This window comes from Pelophylax lessonae, assembly GCF_965119305.1.
Source record: "Pelophylax lessonae genome assembly, chromosome: 9".
Lineage (NCBI taxonomy): Eukaryota > Metazoa > Chordata > Amphibia > Anura > Ranidae > Pelophylax > Pelophylax lessonae.
In genome coordinates, this window is record NC_138776.1 from 254,837,171 (window position 1) to 254,852,054 (window position 14,884).

The window sequence follows — 14,884 nt, forward strand, 5'->3', positions numbered from 1 at the left end:
AATTAGGCTTTCTGCTTATTTTGTGTGAATGTTGTGATGGATCAGATCTGGTCTCCTGGCAGAGATCACAGTAGTTGATATCTCTCAGTGGTGAAGTCCTCAATGTCTTTGGTCTCTTGGAGGAGATTACAGTAGCCGATACCTCTCACCGGTGAAGTCTTCAATGTCTTTTTAAGGCCTGACGTCTCTGTGAATGACTTCCCACACTCAGAACACAGATAAGGTCTCTGTCCCGTATAAGTCCTCCGGTGTTTAACCAGATCACATTTCTGAAGGATTTATCTCATTCAGGACTTGAATATGGTCTTCTTCAATAATTAGGCTTTCTGCTTATTTTGTGTGAATGTTGTGATGGATCAGATCTGGTCTCCTGGCAGAGATCACAGTAGTTGATATCTCTCAGTGGTGAAGTCCTCAATGTCTTTGGTCTCTTGGAGGAGATTACAGTAGCCGATATCTCTCACCGGTGAAGTCTTCAATGTCTTTTAAGGCCTGACGTCTCTGTGAATGACTTCCCACACTCAGAACACAGATAAGGTCTCTGTCCCGTATAAGTCCTCCGGTGTTTAACCAGATCACATTTCTGAAGGATTTATCTCATTCAGGACTTGAATATGGTCTTCTTCAATAATTAGGCTTTCTGCTTATTTTGTGTGAATGTTGTGATGGATCAGATCTGGTCTCCTGGCGGAGATCACAGTAGTTGATATCTCTCAGTGGTGAAGTCTTCAACGTCTTGGGTCTATTGGAGGAGATCACAGTAGTCGATACCTCTCACCGGTGAAGTCTTTGGTGTCTTTTAAGGCCTGACGTCTGTGTCAACAACTTCCCACACTCAGAACACAGATAAGGTCTCTGTCCCCTGTGAATCCTCTTTTGTGTAACTAAATCGCATTTCTGAAGGAAGTATTTATAGCATTTAGGACATGAATATGGTCTTCTTCAATGACTAGGCTTCCTGCTTCTCTCGTGTGAATGTTGTGATGAATCAAATTTAGTCTCTTGGAGGAGATCGCAGTAATTATTAAATATCACCTATGAAGTCTTCGATGTCTTTTAAGACCCGAGGTCTCCGTGAACGACTTCCCACACTCAGAACACACATAAGGTCTCTGTCCCGTGTGAATCCTCCGGTGTTTAACCATATCACATTTCTGAAGGAAGGATTTATCGCATTCGGGACATGGATATGGCTTCTCCCCAGTGTGCATTTTGCGGTGTCGATCGAGGTGAGCCTGCTGGCCAAAACATTTCCCGCACTGTTTGCATGTGAATGGCTTTTCTCCTGAATGAATTCTGATGTGAGTCACAAGACTTATTTTCTTGGTGAAACATTTGCCACAATGTAGACAGGAAAAGGGTTTCACGCCCGTATGTATTCTCCGATGCTGGAGGAGATTTGACTTCTGGGAGTAGAATTTCCCACATTCAGGACATGGATAAGGCCCCTTAGACTGCTGAGTATTTGGTTCTTTGAGAACAACTGCTTTCTTTTTAAATAATTCTCCCCGTTTAGCAGGTGGGGATGACTTTTTTTCAGATTTTTTCTTACGAGGTTTCTTCAGAGGAGGCTTTTCTCTATAGTTTTTCCCACAGTAAATTCCCCAATGTTTAAGAAATATTGACTGACGTCTAAAACATCTGCCGCATACTGAACATGAAAATTCTGTGAGACCGTTTTGATCTTTCTTGCTAGTCGCACAACCCGATCGTTTAGGAAGAGACTGCTTACGGTCAGAGGGATTTAGGTTACGGGCATGTGACTTATTTTGAGGACGCTTCTCAAGTGCCAGATCATTATTTTGGGAAACAGTATATGTCTGCTCGAAAGTGGTTTCCTGAAGATTTGAGATGTCTGGGGATTGATCAGTCTTGTGAGGTTCTAAATTGATGTTTGGGAGAACATAATATGACTTCTCCAAAGAAGATCCCTCAGAGGATTTGGGTGATCTATCTAAGCTGCAAATTTCTAGATGGTTAGTTGGCGTAATAGCAACAGACCCATCTGGTGGAAGTTCCTCAGGATCACAGGGATCTGCTAAATTTTGAGCACTATGGGGTTCATAGTAGATATTTAGATTGAGAGCTTGAAAAGACTCGTGAAGGCCAGAGGAATCGAGACATCGGTGAGCATTGCATAGTTCTTGAAGAATATCTGTTGTATTTGGAGGTGATTCCGTGGATCTAGATTCTTTTGGGTTAGAAGGGCTGTGTTGACTATCCACATTGTGATGTACTAGGTCAGCATCTTGAGTAACTGATTGTGAAAAAGATACTTCATTATCTGGTGATCTATCCACTCTAAGTTCCAGAGGACTAATTGGACAGATGGTATGTGGTTTGATAGGAGAGGATTCCTCCGGATTATAAATCGGATCCAGGGATCTCAAGGAGCTATGACATTTTGGGGTCACTGTCTGTGATGCATCAATAGAATATTCATTAAGATTAAGGGGACCTGGTGATCTGTCAGCACCTTTGAATGCTGATCCTACATTTGGGATGACAGTATGAGACTCCATGGAAAATAATTCCTGAAGGTGAGAGCAGTTGGGTGATCTTTCTACACTGTGAGGTTCTGGAAGGACATTCGAGTCACCACTAAGGGAAACATTGGGATGAGATTGCTTCGCTATAGAGGGATCTGGTGATTTGTTTTCACTGTGATGCTCTGCATGGATATTTAGAGATGAATGTGATTTAGCAGAGGATTCATAAGGGTGATGGGAATTTGGTGATCTGTTAAGTGAACAGATATTGGAGGAATCAGAGTGTGACTTCATGGAAAAGACTTCTGTAGGATGAGATTGGTTGGGTGATCTATTCACACTTTGATGTTCTGGAAGAGCATTCAAGTCAACACTAAGTGATACATTGGGAGGAGATTGCTGAGCTATGGAGGGATCTGGTGATCCGTTTTCACTGTGATGCCCTGCATGGATATTTGTAGAGGAGTGTGATTTAGCAATGGATTCATCGGGATAACAAGAATCCGGTGATCTGCTAAGTGAACAGGTATTGGGGGAAACAAAGCATGGGTTCGTGGGAAAGTATTCCATAGGATGAGAGTGGTTGAGTGATCTATTCACACTTTGATGTTCTGGAAGGACATTCAAGTCAACACTAAGTGATACATTGGGAGGAGATTGCTCAGCTATGGAGGTTTCTGGTGATTTGTTCACACTGTTGTGTTCCGGAAGGGCATTCGAGTCAACATTAGGTGATACATCGGGAGGAGATTGCTCAGCTATGAAGAGTTCTGGTGATCTGTTCACATTGTCATGTTCTAGAAGGACATTTGAGTCAACATTAGGTGATACATTAGGAGGAGATTGCACAGCTTTGGAGGGTTCTGGTGATGTGTTCACGCTGTCGTGTTCCTGAAGGACATTTGAGTCAACACTAAGCGATACATTAGGAGATTGCACAGCTATGGAGAGTTCTGGTGATCTGTTCACACTGTCATGTTCTAGAAGGACATTCGAGTCAACACTAGGCAATACATCGGGAGGAGATTGCTCAGCTATGAAGAGTTCTGGTGATCTGTTCACATTGTCATGTTCTAGAAGGACATTCGAGTCAACATTGGGTGATACATTTGGAGGAGATTGCACAGCTTTGGAGGGTTCTGGTGATGTGTTCACGCTGTCGTGTTCCGGAAGGACATTTGAGTCAACACTAAGCGATACATTTGGAGGAGATTGCACAGCTATGGAGAGTTCTGGTGATTTGTTCACACTGTCATGTTCTAGAAGGACATTCGAGTCAACACTAAGCAATACATCGGTAGGAGATTGCTCAGCTATGAAGAGTTCTGGTGATCTGTTCACATTGTCATGTTCTAGAAGGACATTCGAGTCAACATTGGGTGATAAATCTGGAGGAGATTGCACAGCTTTGGAGGTTTCATGTGATCTGTTCACACTGTCCTGTTCCAGGAGGACATTCGAGTCAACACAAAGTGATACATTAGGAGGAGATTGCTCAGCTATGGAGAGTTCTGGTGATCTGTTCACACTGTCATGTTCTAGAAGGACATTCGATTCAACACTAAGCAATACATCGGGAGGAGATTGCTCAGCTATGAAGAGTTCTGGTGATCTGTTCACATTGTCATGTTCTAGAAGGACATTCGAGTCAACATTAGGTGATACACTGGGAGGAGATTGCACAGCTTTGGAGGGTTCTGGTGATCTGTTCACACTGTCCTGTTCCAGGAGGACATTCGAGTCAACACAAAGTGATACATTGGGAGGAGATTGCTCAGCTATGGAGGGTTCTGGTGATCTGTTTTGACTGCGATGTCCTGCGCAGTTATTTGGGGATGACTGTGATTTAGCAGTAGATTCATCAGGGTAATACAAATCCGGTGATCTGTTTAGTGAATGGAAATTTGGAGTAAAAGTTTGTGACTTCATGTGAGAAGTTACCTCAGGATCCAGTGTTGTAACCATACTATGATGTCCCGAATGGATATTTGGGTTGATAGCATTGGCTATATCAAAAAGACATTGCTCGGGATAAGAAGTATGCAGTTCCTCGGGATAAGAAGTATGCAGTGATCTGTCTGGACTCTGAAGTCCAAGACTGATATTCGGAGCAGTATGCAATTTTTCAGATGATTCAATTGGAGAGGGATCTGGTGATCTCCCACGTAATGAACGGATATTTGGGCTAATAATAAGTGACTTCATGGAAGAGTATTCCTCGGGATAAGAAGAAATGGATGATTTATCCAAAAGGTGAAGTTCTGGATTGACATTCAAGGTCATAAGTAATTTATTGGATAACAAATAATCAATAGGGGGATCCTCTGATCTATCAGCAGTCTGTAGGCCTGAATGGATGTTAGGAGCAGTATCTGATCCAACTGAGGAAGTGTCAGAAAATGATGGATCTGGATAATTAGGTTCTGAATATATATTTGAGGTGATATTATGCAACTTCATTGGGAAGGACACCTCAGGATCCGGTGTTCTACTCACACTGTGATGGATATCTGGGGTGTCAGTACGTGGTTTTTCATCAGAGGATTCCTCAGGATTTGTATGATCTAGTGCTCTATCTGCATAGTGATGGACTAGATGGATATTTTGAGTATGGGTTATATCAAGAGAAGATTCATTATTGGGATTCAAGGGATGCATTGATCTGCTTGTACTGTAAAGTCCTGCATTGATATTTAGGGAAGTATGCAATATTTCAGAGGGTTCAACAAGGTAAGAAGGATCCGGTGATCCGTTAATTATTGCTTGGGTATTCAAGCTAACAGTATGTGACTCCAGGAGAGGAGATACCCCAAGATCAAGGTAATCTGTTGATCTATCTGCCTTGTCAAAACCTGAATGGATTTTTGCAGAAGTCTGTGATGAACCAGAAGTTTCAACAGAATACGAGGGATCCAAAAATGTGTTTAATTTAGACTGGATTATGACAGGAGACTTTACGAGAGAGGATTCCAGAGAATTCGATGTTCTATCCACACTGGGTAATTCCTGATGAACATCTTGGGTGACCATATGAGGTTTTCCAGGATAAGTAAGGTCCGGTATTCTATCTAAACTATAATGATCTGGTTGGAGGTTTGGAGTGACAGCATTGGTTTTATCAGAAGATTCCTCAGGATTAGTAAAATCTGGTGTTATGGATGAACTACGAAATCCTGGATTCATATTTGGCACAGGAAGTTGCTTATCGCAAGAATCATCCTGGTCAGAGGGATTCAGTGATGTGGCAAACGATGAATGCATATTTGATCCACCGGTATGTAACGTCATGAGAAAAGATACCCAGGAATTAACGGGATCGGGTGGATTATCAGCACTGTGAACTTCTGAAATGACATTTGGGATAGTAGGTGATGTAGAAGAAGATTCATCATGATAACAGAGATTTGGTGATCTATCCTTGCTGTGAGGTCCTGAATTGATATTTGAAATAGCAGGTGATATATCAAAAGATTCATCAGGATAAGAGGGATCTGGTAATCTTTCCGTACTGTGAGGTTCTGAATTGACATTTGGAATAGTAGGTGATGTAGCAGAAGATTCAGGAGAATAACAGGGATCTTGTGATCTATCCTCACTGAGAGGTACTGAAGTGACATGTGGAATAGAGTGTGATGTAGCAAAAGATTTGTCAAGATAATGGGGGTCTGGTGATCGTTCTGCACTGTGCGGTCCTGGACCGACATGTGAAATAGTATGTAATGTAACAGTAGATTCTTCAGGATCGAATAATCTGTCCATATTGTGAGCTCCTGAACTGCCATTTTGAATAGTATGTGAAGTAGAAGATTCTCCAACATAACAGGGATCCGGTGACCTGTGACATTCTGAATGCATATTTGCAGTAGCAGTTTGGGACCGGATGGGGTGGCATGCCTCAGGAGTGGGTGATCTATGTTCATTGGAAGGTTCTAAGTGCATATGTAGGGTAACATATTGTGATTTTTCTGGAAAAAAATCTCTTGGGTTAGAGGGATCTGCTGATCTATCCACACTAGGAGCTCCTGGAGGGAAATTTACGAAAAAGGCAGGTGATCCATCAAGAGAACTTTCATGTGCTGAATGGATTTTTGGAGCCAAAGTATAGGCATGTATAGGAGAAGATTCCTTAAGCTTAGAGGCATCTACTGATCTGTCTGAAATATGAAGTCCTGAAGTAATATTTACATATGTCTGTGATTGAGCGGGAGAAGATTCTTTGGGATGAGAGGGATCTGGTGAACTGTTAAGTGCTAAATGGATATTTGGGGTAACTGTATGAGACCAAAAGGGAGAGGATTTAGAATCTGGTGGTCTATCCATATTGCGAAGTCCCAGATTGATATTTGAGGTAACAGTATGGGGAGCGGATTCCTCAGGATTAGTGGGATCCAGTGACTCATCTGTATTTTGCAGCATCAGATGGATGTTTGGGGTGAGAGTATGGGATACATCAGGAGAAGATTCTTGGGGATTAATAGGGTGGAGTGATCCACGAAGTTCTGGACTATTTGGGGCAGTATGCAATTTATCAGGAGGTTCATTGGGTAAAGAGAGATCTGGCGATCTGCTAAGTGCTGAAAGGATATTTGGGCTAACAGTATCCAGTTTCATGGGAGAAGGTTCCTCACAATTAGATGGATTGAGTAAGCTATCCACACTCTGAAGTCCTGGATGGATCCTTGGCATAACAGAATGTGCCTCTTCAGTAAAAGTATTCTTGGAATTAGAGGGATCTGTAGATGTATCTGCACTGTGAGGTCCTGGATGGATATTGGGGGTAACAAGGTTTTCTCCTTGAAAATCTTCTACATCATCATCCTCATTCATGCTACAGGTGAGACGTTCCTCTGAGCTTCTTCTGTGTGGTGTCCATCCTGTGTGTTGTCCATCTGCAGGGAAATAAAAAAAAAATGTAAATCTTTCCAGATTTGCTGGCCCTTATTTATTTTCTTTATTTTTTTAACCGGTTCCCGACCGCCCGCTGCCTTTTTACTGCAGCAGTGCGGCCCTCCTTCGCAAAACGGCGTAGACCTACTTTGGTCGCGTGCCTGCAGCTAGGGGGCTCCCGCACGCCGCCGGCGGCGCGCTCCCACACCCATTTGGCAGCGGGGACTACAATGCACGGGGCAGGCAGCTGCGATTGCCGCCTGACACCCGCAAACTTTCCCCGTTGAGAGAAGGATGGGCAGATGTTATAAACACAGCAGACCGTTCTCTCTGGAAAGATCGCAGAGCTCCTGTGATCCTTCTAAATAGGAACACAGGTCTCTATGATCATTTCACAAGCCACACCCTCCCACAGTTAAAAACACGCCCCTAGGCTCACATTTAACCCCTTGATCACCCAGTGTTAACCCCTTCCCTGCCAGTGTCATTAGTACAGTGACAGTGCATATTTATAGCACTGATTACTGTAGTAATGTCACTGGTCCCCCCAAAAGTGTCAAAAATGTCAGTTAGGGGTCCGATCTGTCCGCCGCAATGTCGCCGCCCCGCTAAAAATCGCAGATCGCCGCCATTACTAGTAAAAAACAAAAATGACATATCTTTCCCGTAGTTTGTAGACACAATAACTTTTGCGCAAACCAATCAAAATACGCTTATTGCAATTTTTTTTATCAAAGATATGTAGCAGAAAACAAATTGGCCTAAAATGTTAAAAAAAATTTGATTTTTCAATTTTTTTTTGGAGAATGTTATATAGCAGAATGTGAAAAATATTGTTTTTTTTTTCCAGAATTGTCGCTCTTTTTTTTGTTTATAGCGCAAAAAAAAAAATAAAAAAAACTCACAGGTGATCAAATAACCCCAAAAGAAATCTCTATTTGTGAAAAAAAGGACATCAATTTTATTTGGGTACAGCGTCGCACGACCGCGCAATTGTCCGTTAAAGTAACGCAGTGCCGAATCGCAAAACAGGGCCTGGTCATAAAGGGGGAAAATCTTCCGGTCCAGAAGTGGTTAAATTTATTGTAGGGAGAAGTTCAAAACAACATACAAGAAACATAAGGCTTAAAACCGAGACAATAAAAGTTGAAAGCCGTTCAATGTCAATAAATGCATACATAAACAACCTACAAACATACGAATATTCCTCACGACATGTACGGTATGGCGAACAACAACATAAAAGTCCCCTCTAAGGATAGAAAATAGTTGGTAATAAGTTTCCCGGGAACTTCTCCAAAGTTTTAGTTTAAACGCAGTATTAGGGGTTGTCCTGGGGAAGAATCAGGACTTAAGAGGAGGATCAGGGAATGGGTGGTGGCTACAAAGAGATATAAAGGATGGCTAAGAGAAAAAAAAAAAGGGGGGGGGATTGTGCTGTGACAAGGGGTAGGGAAGGGCGTCTGGGAAGGAGTGTATCCTCTCTCCTCCTCACCCCTGAAACTCTCCACCCATAGTCTCAAGTCAAGGACTTCAGGCTCTGAAGAAGAGGCGCTGCCTCGAAACGCGTAAGCCTGCACAGCTTCAGGGGACGATTCAATCCCGATCTTGTTGCTGAGGATTTTATATCTATTTGATGTGCTTTTTATAAAGAAACTCGTTTGTGAGTATTTTTAATCTATTATTTTAATAAACCTGTCTAAGAGATAATATGCACTAGGCCGGTGCGCCCTTGTGTTTGTTGTCGTTTAAGGACTATGTTCTGCATCGCGGTCAGTGTGCCATCTTAGAACTCAAAAGCTGTAGGGGAAAGTCTAAGCTCCTGTTTGTATTTGAGTGAGCATTTTATTTCCTTCCAATAAAACCACTTTTGGGTTTGGTCAGAGCTCTTGTCCCCCGGGGAGTGTGGTTGGATGCGGGAGTGAGAAGAAGCTCTGCTGAGAGCTTAGGCTTCTGGCTGACACAACCCTGCTGTGGCAATCTCCGCCATCTTGTTTAGCAAGTTGCTGCATCCTGACCGGGGACTGTTCCCCCCGAGCCGTCCATGCCAGCGAAGGGCCACTCTGGGAGGAAACAGCCTCCTCCCAAGCCTTGGAGCTCCCCTCCTGGGATATGTACAATGGCCATCTTGGCTCAGTCACTGAGATCTGCTGCATCCATCGCAGTTCCAACTGAGCTGTGGCCCCTCCTGGACATGGATCCTGAGCAGGAGGAGATCTCTTGTCCCCAAGAGCCACAGTGAGGCCTTCCATTTTTTTTGGCTATTGTTTACTCTAGGACAGCCTTTTTCAACCAGTGTGCCCAGGCACCCTGGGGTGTCTTGGCAATATATCTAAAAATTGCCCAAAAAATTGTAAATAAGCTGGCATGTGGATGAAGGCTGCCTTTTTTATCTGAAACAAAATGTCTTTATTGATTTTGAGATCCACTACAGAGTATCAACGTTATACGGCCCACGTGGAAGAAAATATATTTAAAAATATATTTTAAAAAAACATTCTTAATTTATTTTTCCCAAATATATTGGAAATATATTTGAAATACTACAATTTTGGCCATATTCAATATATTTCTAAAAATGTTTTCCCTAAATATATTGGAAATATATTTTTCTTCCATATGGGAGTACACGCACCGCAATACATACATAGCAGTCAATCGCAGTTCGGGAATACATATTAAAAATAAAGGACACAACAAAGCAGGTAAAATCCACAAAGCCTCTACAGAGAACATAATGGAACAGGGGTGTAAAGGCCCATTCCGGGGGTATCCATTGGCTAAGAACAGATCCTCCCACCAGCAGATCTGCAAAATGTTATTTTAGCCCTCCTACTTAAGCATGAGACGATTCATAACTAGCTCCACCGGTGACAGACCCGGGGTATCTAACCACAAGTGCCACAATTTCTCAAATTGATTAGAACAACCACGGTGTTGCCAAATGTATTTCTCAAGCCTCAAGGTGTCTCCCATCTGTGATATCCATTCTCCCACTGTAGGGGGGGTCAGAGGAGATCCAGTGTCTCAGGATCAGTTTACGAGCCTGAAACAGTGCTCTTCCTATGACCTGGCCAGTAACGTCATCTACGGGTAGGTCACTCAAGAGTCCCATTATACACTGTTTGGGGTCCTCGCTAAGGGACACCCGAAAGACCCTGTTAATAAAGGCTGCCTTTTTAGTTACACTAAGTCACAGGTTTTCATTGTGCACCGTTACAACCTTCTTGCTGTCAGCGTCCTAACGACCAATGGCGTCATCAGTTGATAAGGAGGATGTCAGTCGCCTGCACAGCATCCTTGTTTGACCCTCCCCTGCCCCTCTCCATCAGCGTTGGGGGTCACATTAGCTGAGTGATGGAGAAAAACTGAGGAAGGAGAGAAACACTGGAATACTGGTCAAAACCAGTGTGCAAAAATGTATCTGCTTTAGAAGAATAAATCACCTCTAACGTTGGGTGTCCTACTTAGACTTGTGGATGTTGCTGCATTATGTAAACCCATTAGAATAGCTTTTACATTTTAGAATCGAGACTGTCAATAAATATTAAAGTAAAACAATATTAATGTGCAGCGCTCAAAAAAATGGATATAAAGTCCAAAAAAATCCACATTGGATAAGACAAAATAATATAAGTGAATATACAAGAAGGTGAGTCCCAAGTGATAGGGTGAGATTAATTGTCCAAGGTGATGTATGTGGTCACAGATGCTCAATGTAAGCAATTAGGAATATAAGATTGACTATTTTGATCCTCCGTGAATATATATCATAACTGTAAAATAACAAGACGGAAAATAGCTTTTTGTTAGTGACTCACCTCTGCTGATCTCTGGAGGAATATCCTCCTGCAGACATCGGTCATCAGCCATTGAAGATCTCTCTTCTACACACAGCACTGTCCCATCACTCCACTCTTCACCCTGAGCGTAAAATGGAAACAGATAAGAACACAAAAAAAGAAACGAAAAATAACTAATTTCACTTTGATGAGAATCTAACTTCTTTTTACCCGATGATGGTGAGAGATGGTGTGATCTGCCTGTGTGGATTCCCGGGAATACAGAGGACGTGATTTTCTATTTCTAGATCCATCTGTAGGAAACACACACACTGACTGAATACATTGTTTCTATGTGTTTATCAGATGATGGGGGATCTAGGTGGATCCTCCGTACTGCTCTCTCCTTTACAATAAAGTCTCCTCTTACCCGGTGATGTGAGGGACGGCCGGTCCTCCATCATGACGTCCTTGTAGAGATCCTTGTGTCCTTCTATATACTCCCACTCCTCCATGGAGAAATAGACAGTGACATCCTGACACCTTATAGGAACCTGACACACACAATGATACAGTCACCATCCAGACACATCCCTTGTCTGTTACTGGATAATGTCCCAGAATTCCCGGCACCGCTCACCTCTCCTGTCAGCAGATCGATGATCTTCTGTGCGACTTCTATAATCTTCTTGTCATTGTCCCTCTCAGATGTTAGAGAGTGGGGTGCAGGCTCCAAGATGGGGCTCTGGCTACTGCCCCACCCTTCTAGGACAGGTGGATACATTCCTTGTAAAAGACCCTCAATAAATGTCATCTTCACTGCTGCATATTTCTAAATATGAGGAAAAAGGTGCAAATAACTATAAGTGATGTCATGTGACCTCCCAGAATCCTCCTCACCTCTCCGGTCAGCTCTGTGTTTTATTAATAGAGATAAGAGTGATGTCATGTGACCTCCCTGAATCCTCCTCACCTCTCCGGTCAGGTCTGTGTTTTATTAATAGAGATAAGAGTGATGTCATGTGACCTCCCAGAATCCTCCTCTCCTCTCAGGTCAGATCTGTGTTTTATTAATAGAGATAAGACTAATGTAATGCGATCTCCCAGAATCCTCCTCACCTCTCCGGTCAGCTCTGTGTTTTATTAATAGAGATAAGAGTGATGTCATGTGACCTCCCAGAATCCTCCTCACCTCTCCGGTCAGGTCTGTGTTTTATTAGTAGAGATAAGAGTGATGTCATGTGACCTCCCAGAATCCTCCTCACCTCTCCAGTTAGCAGGTAGATGATCTCCATGGTGAGGTCTAATATCTTCTTGGTCATCACATGTCTGTCCCTGTCCATCTTTGCTACATCCCCTGTGGAGAGGTCCTGGTGAAGGAGAGGAACAATTAGGAGACAATGGAAGGTAACTTGAAGATTGGACTGTGTTGGGATTGAAATAACAATGGTGAGTACAATTCGCACAATGCTATAACAACTCCTGGTTGGTAGCAGTAATGCTCACAGTATAAATGTTTGGGGGTCATGTCTTTACATATGACAAAGGAAATTAGAAAAATGGGTGATGGGGGGTATAAAGATAGGAAATGGTGGTAGAGAGTGAAGGATAGAGTGATCGGAGGAGGAGGAGGGAAGAGAGACAGCGAGGATGTGATCAGGAGGTGGCATGGGGTAGAGAGACAGAGAGGGAAAAGAGCGGGGATAAAGAGAGAAAGAGGACAGTATGAGAGAGACAAGGGGGTGGTAGAGGGGGGGGAGGTGGGTAGGGTGATGGGGGGTGTAGAGGGACAAAGAGAGAGAGAGAGAACAAAGTGAGGGAGGGGTGGAGAGATGACAGAGAGATAGGGGTGAGGGGATAGAGAAAAAGCAAAGAGGGGGGATACAGCGAGAGGACAAAGAGGAAGTCAGGATAGAGAGAGAGGACAGGGGGTAGATAGAGAGGGATAGAGTAACGGGGAGTGGAATGAGAGAAAAATAACAGACAATGACTAGGATAGAGAGAGAAAAGGGGGGTAGAGAAAGAGGATGTGGTTGCGGAGAGAGATAGAGTAACCTGACAAGGTTGGAGGAGGAGAGATATAGGAAGAAGAGAGGGGATAGAGAGAGAAAAGAAACAGAGTAGAGAGAGGGGGGGGGGTAGAGAGACAGGACAGGGAGAGATTTGAGATAGATAGTGGGGATACAGAGAAAGGATTGGGGGGTAGAGAGAGAGGAGGGGGGGGACAGAGAGAAGGGGGAGAGAGAGGGAGAGAGAGAACAGAGAAAGGGATATAGAGAGAGGAGAGAGAGGGACAGAGAGAGGGACAGAGAGAGGGACAGAGAGAGGGACAGAGAGAACAGAGAGAGGGACAGAGAGAACAGAGAGAGGGACAGAGAGAGGGACAGAGAGAGGGACAGAGAGAACAGAGAGAGGGACAGAGAGAACAGAGAGAACAGAGAGAGGGACAGAGAGAACAGAGAGAGGGACAGAGAGAACAGAGAGAGGGACAGAGAGAGGGACAGAGAGAGGGACAGAGAGAGGGACAGAGAGAACAGAGAGAGGGACAGAGAGAGGGACAGAGAGAACAGAGAGAGGGACAGATAGGACAGAGAGAGGGACAGATAGGACAGAGAGAGGAAGAAAGAGGGTAGTATGAGGTAGAGAAGGTAGTAGTAGAGAGTGGGGATAGAGTGATTGGGGAGAAGGGGGGGCAGAGACAGAGGGATGAGGAAATAGAGAAAGAAAGGAAAGAGACAGAGAGAGATGATGGGCGCAGAGAGAGACAGGATGGAGGGTCTGGGGGACAGAGTGATGGGGTGGAGGGTCTGGGGGACAGAATGACAGGGTGGGGGGTCTGGGGGATAGAGTAACAGGGTGAGAGGTCTGAGGGACAGAGTGATGGGGTGGAGGGTCTGAGTGATGGGATGGGGGGTCTGGGGGACAGAGTGATGGGGTGGGGGATCTGGGGGACAGACTGAAAGGGTGGGGGGTCTGGGGGACTGAGTGAAGGGGTGGGGGACACAGTGAAGGGGTGGGAGGTTTGGTGGATAGAGTAACGGGGTGGGGGGGGGGTCTGAGGGACAAAGTGATTGGGCGGATGGTCTGGGGGACAGAGTGATAGGGTGGAGGGTCTGGATGATGGGGTGGGGGGTCTGAGGGACAGAGTGATGGGGTGGAGGGTCTGAGTGATGGGATGGGGGGTCTGGGGGACCAAGTGATGGGGTGGGGGATCTGGGGGACAGACTGAAAGGGTGGGGGGTCTGAGGGACCAAGTGATGGGGTGGGGGATCTGGGGGAGAGAGTGATGGGGTGGAGGGTCTGGGGGACAGAATGACAGGGTGGGGGGTCTGGGGGATAGAGTAACAGGGTGAGAGGTCTGAGGGACAGAGTGATGGGGTGAAGGGTCTGAGTGATGGGATGGGGGGTCTGAGGGACAAAGTGATTGGGAGGATTGGTCTGGGGGACAGAGTGATAGGGTGGAGGGTCTGGATGATGGGGTGGGGGGTCTGAGGGACAGAGTGATGGGGTGGAGGGTCTGAGGGACAGAGTGATGGGGTGGTGGGTCTGAGTGATGGGATGGGGGGTCTGGGGGACAGAGTGATGGATGGGGTGGGGGATCTGGGGGACAGACTGAAAGGGTGGGGGGTCTGGGGGACCAAGTGATGGGGTGGGGGATCTGGGGGACAGACTGAAAGGGTGGGGGGTCTGAGGGACCGAGTGATGGGGTAGGGGATCTGGGGGACA

At 44.8% G+C, this 14,884-nt stretch overlaps 2 protein-coding genes across 2 annotated transcripts in view; both read right to left on the bottom strand.

Moving 5' to 3' along the window:
• Positions 1-12,524, bottom strand: part of LOC309564377 (uncharacterized protein) — a 166,714-nt gene extending 154,190 nt beyond the window's left edge. Inside the window, exons 1-3 of the mRNA XM_082269004.1 lie at positions 12,424-12,524; positions 11,799-11,990; positions 11,589-11,712 (exon numbers count right to left, since the gene is read on the bottom strand). Of these exons, the coding sequence (XP_082125130.1) occupies positions 11,589-11,712; positions 11,799-11,990; positions 12,424-12,501 (394 nt within the window). The 5' untranslated portion in view covers positions 12,502-12,524. The remainder of the gene's footprint in view (positions 1-11,588; positions 11,713-11,798; positions 11,991-12,423) is intronic.
• On the bottom strand, positions 178-11,249 carry LOC309563397 (uncharacterized protein; the record flags this gene model as incomplete). The annotated part of the gene is made up of 2 exons (XM_082267791.1): positions 178-7,378; positions 11,198-11,249. The coding sequence occupies 2 exons, from the start codon at positions 11,247-11,249 to the stop codon at positions 1,032-1,034; spliced, it is 6,399 nt and encodes a 2,132-aa protein (XP_082123917.1). The 3' UTR covers positions 178-1,031.
• Positions 12,525-14,884: the final 2,360 nt, after the last annotated feature.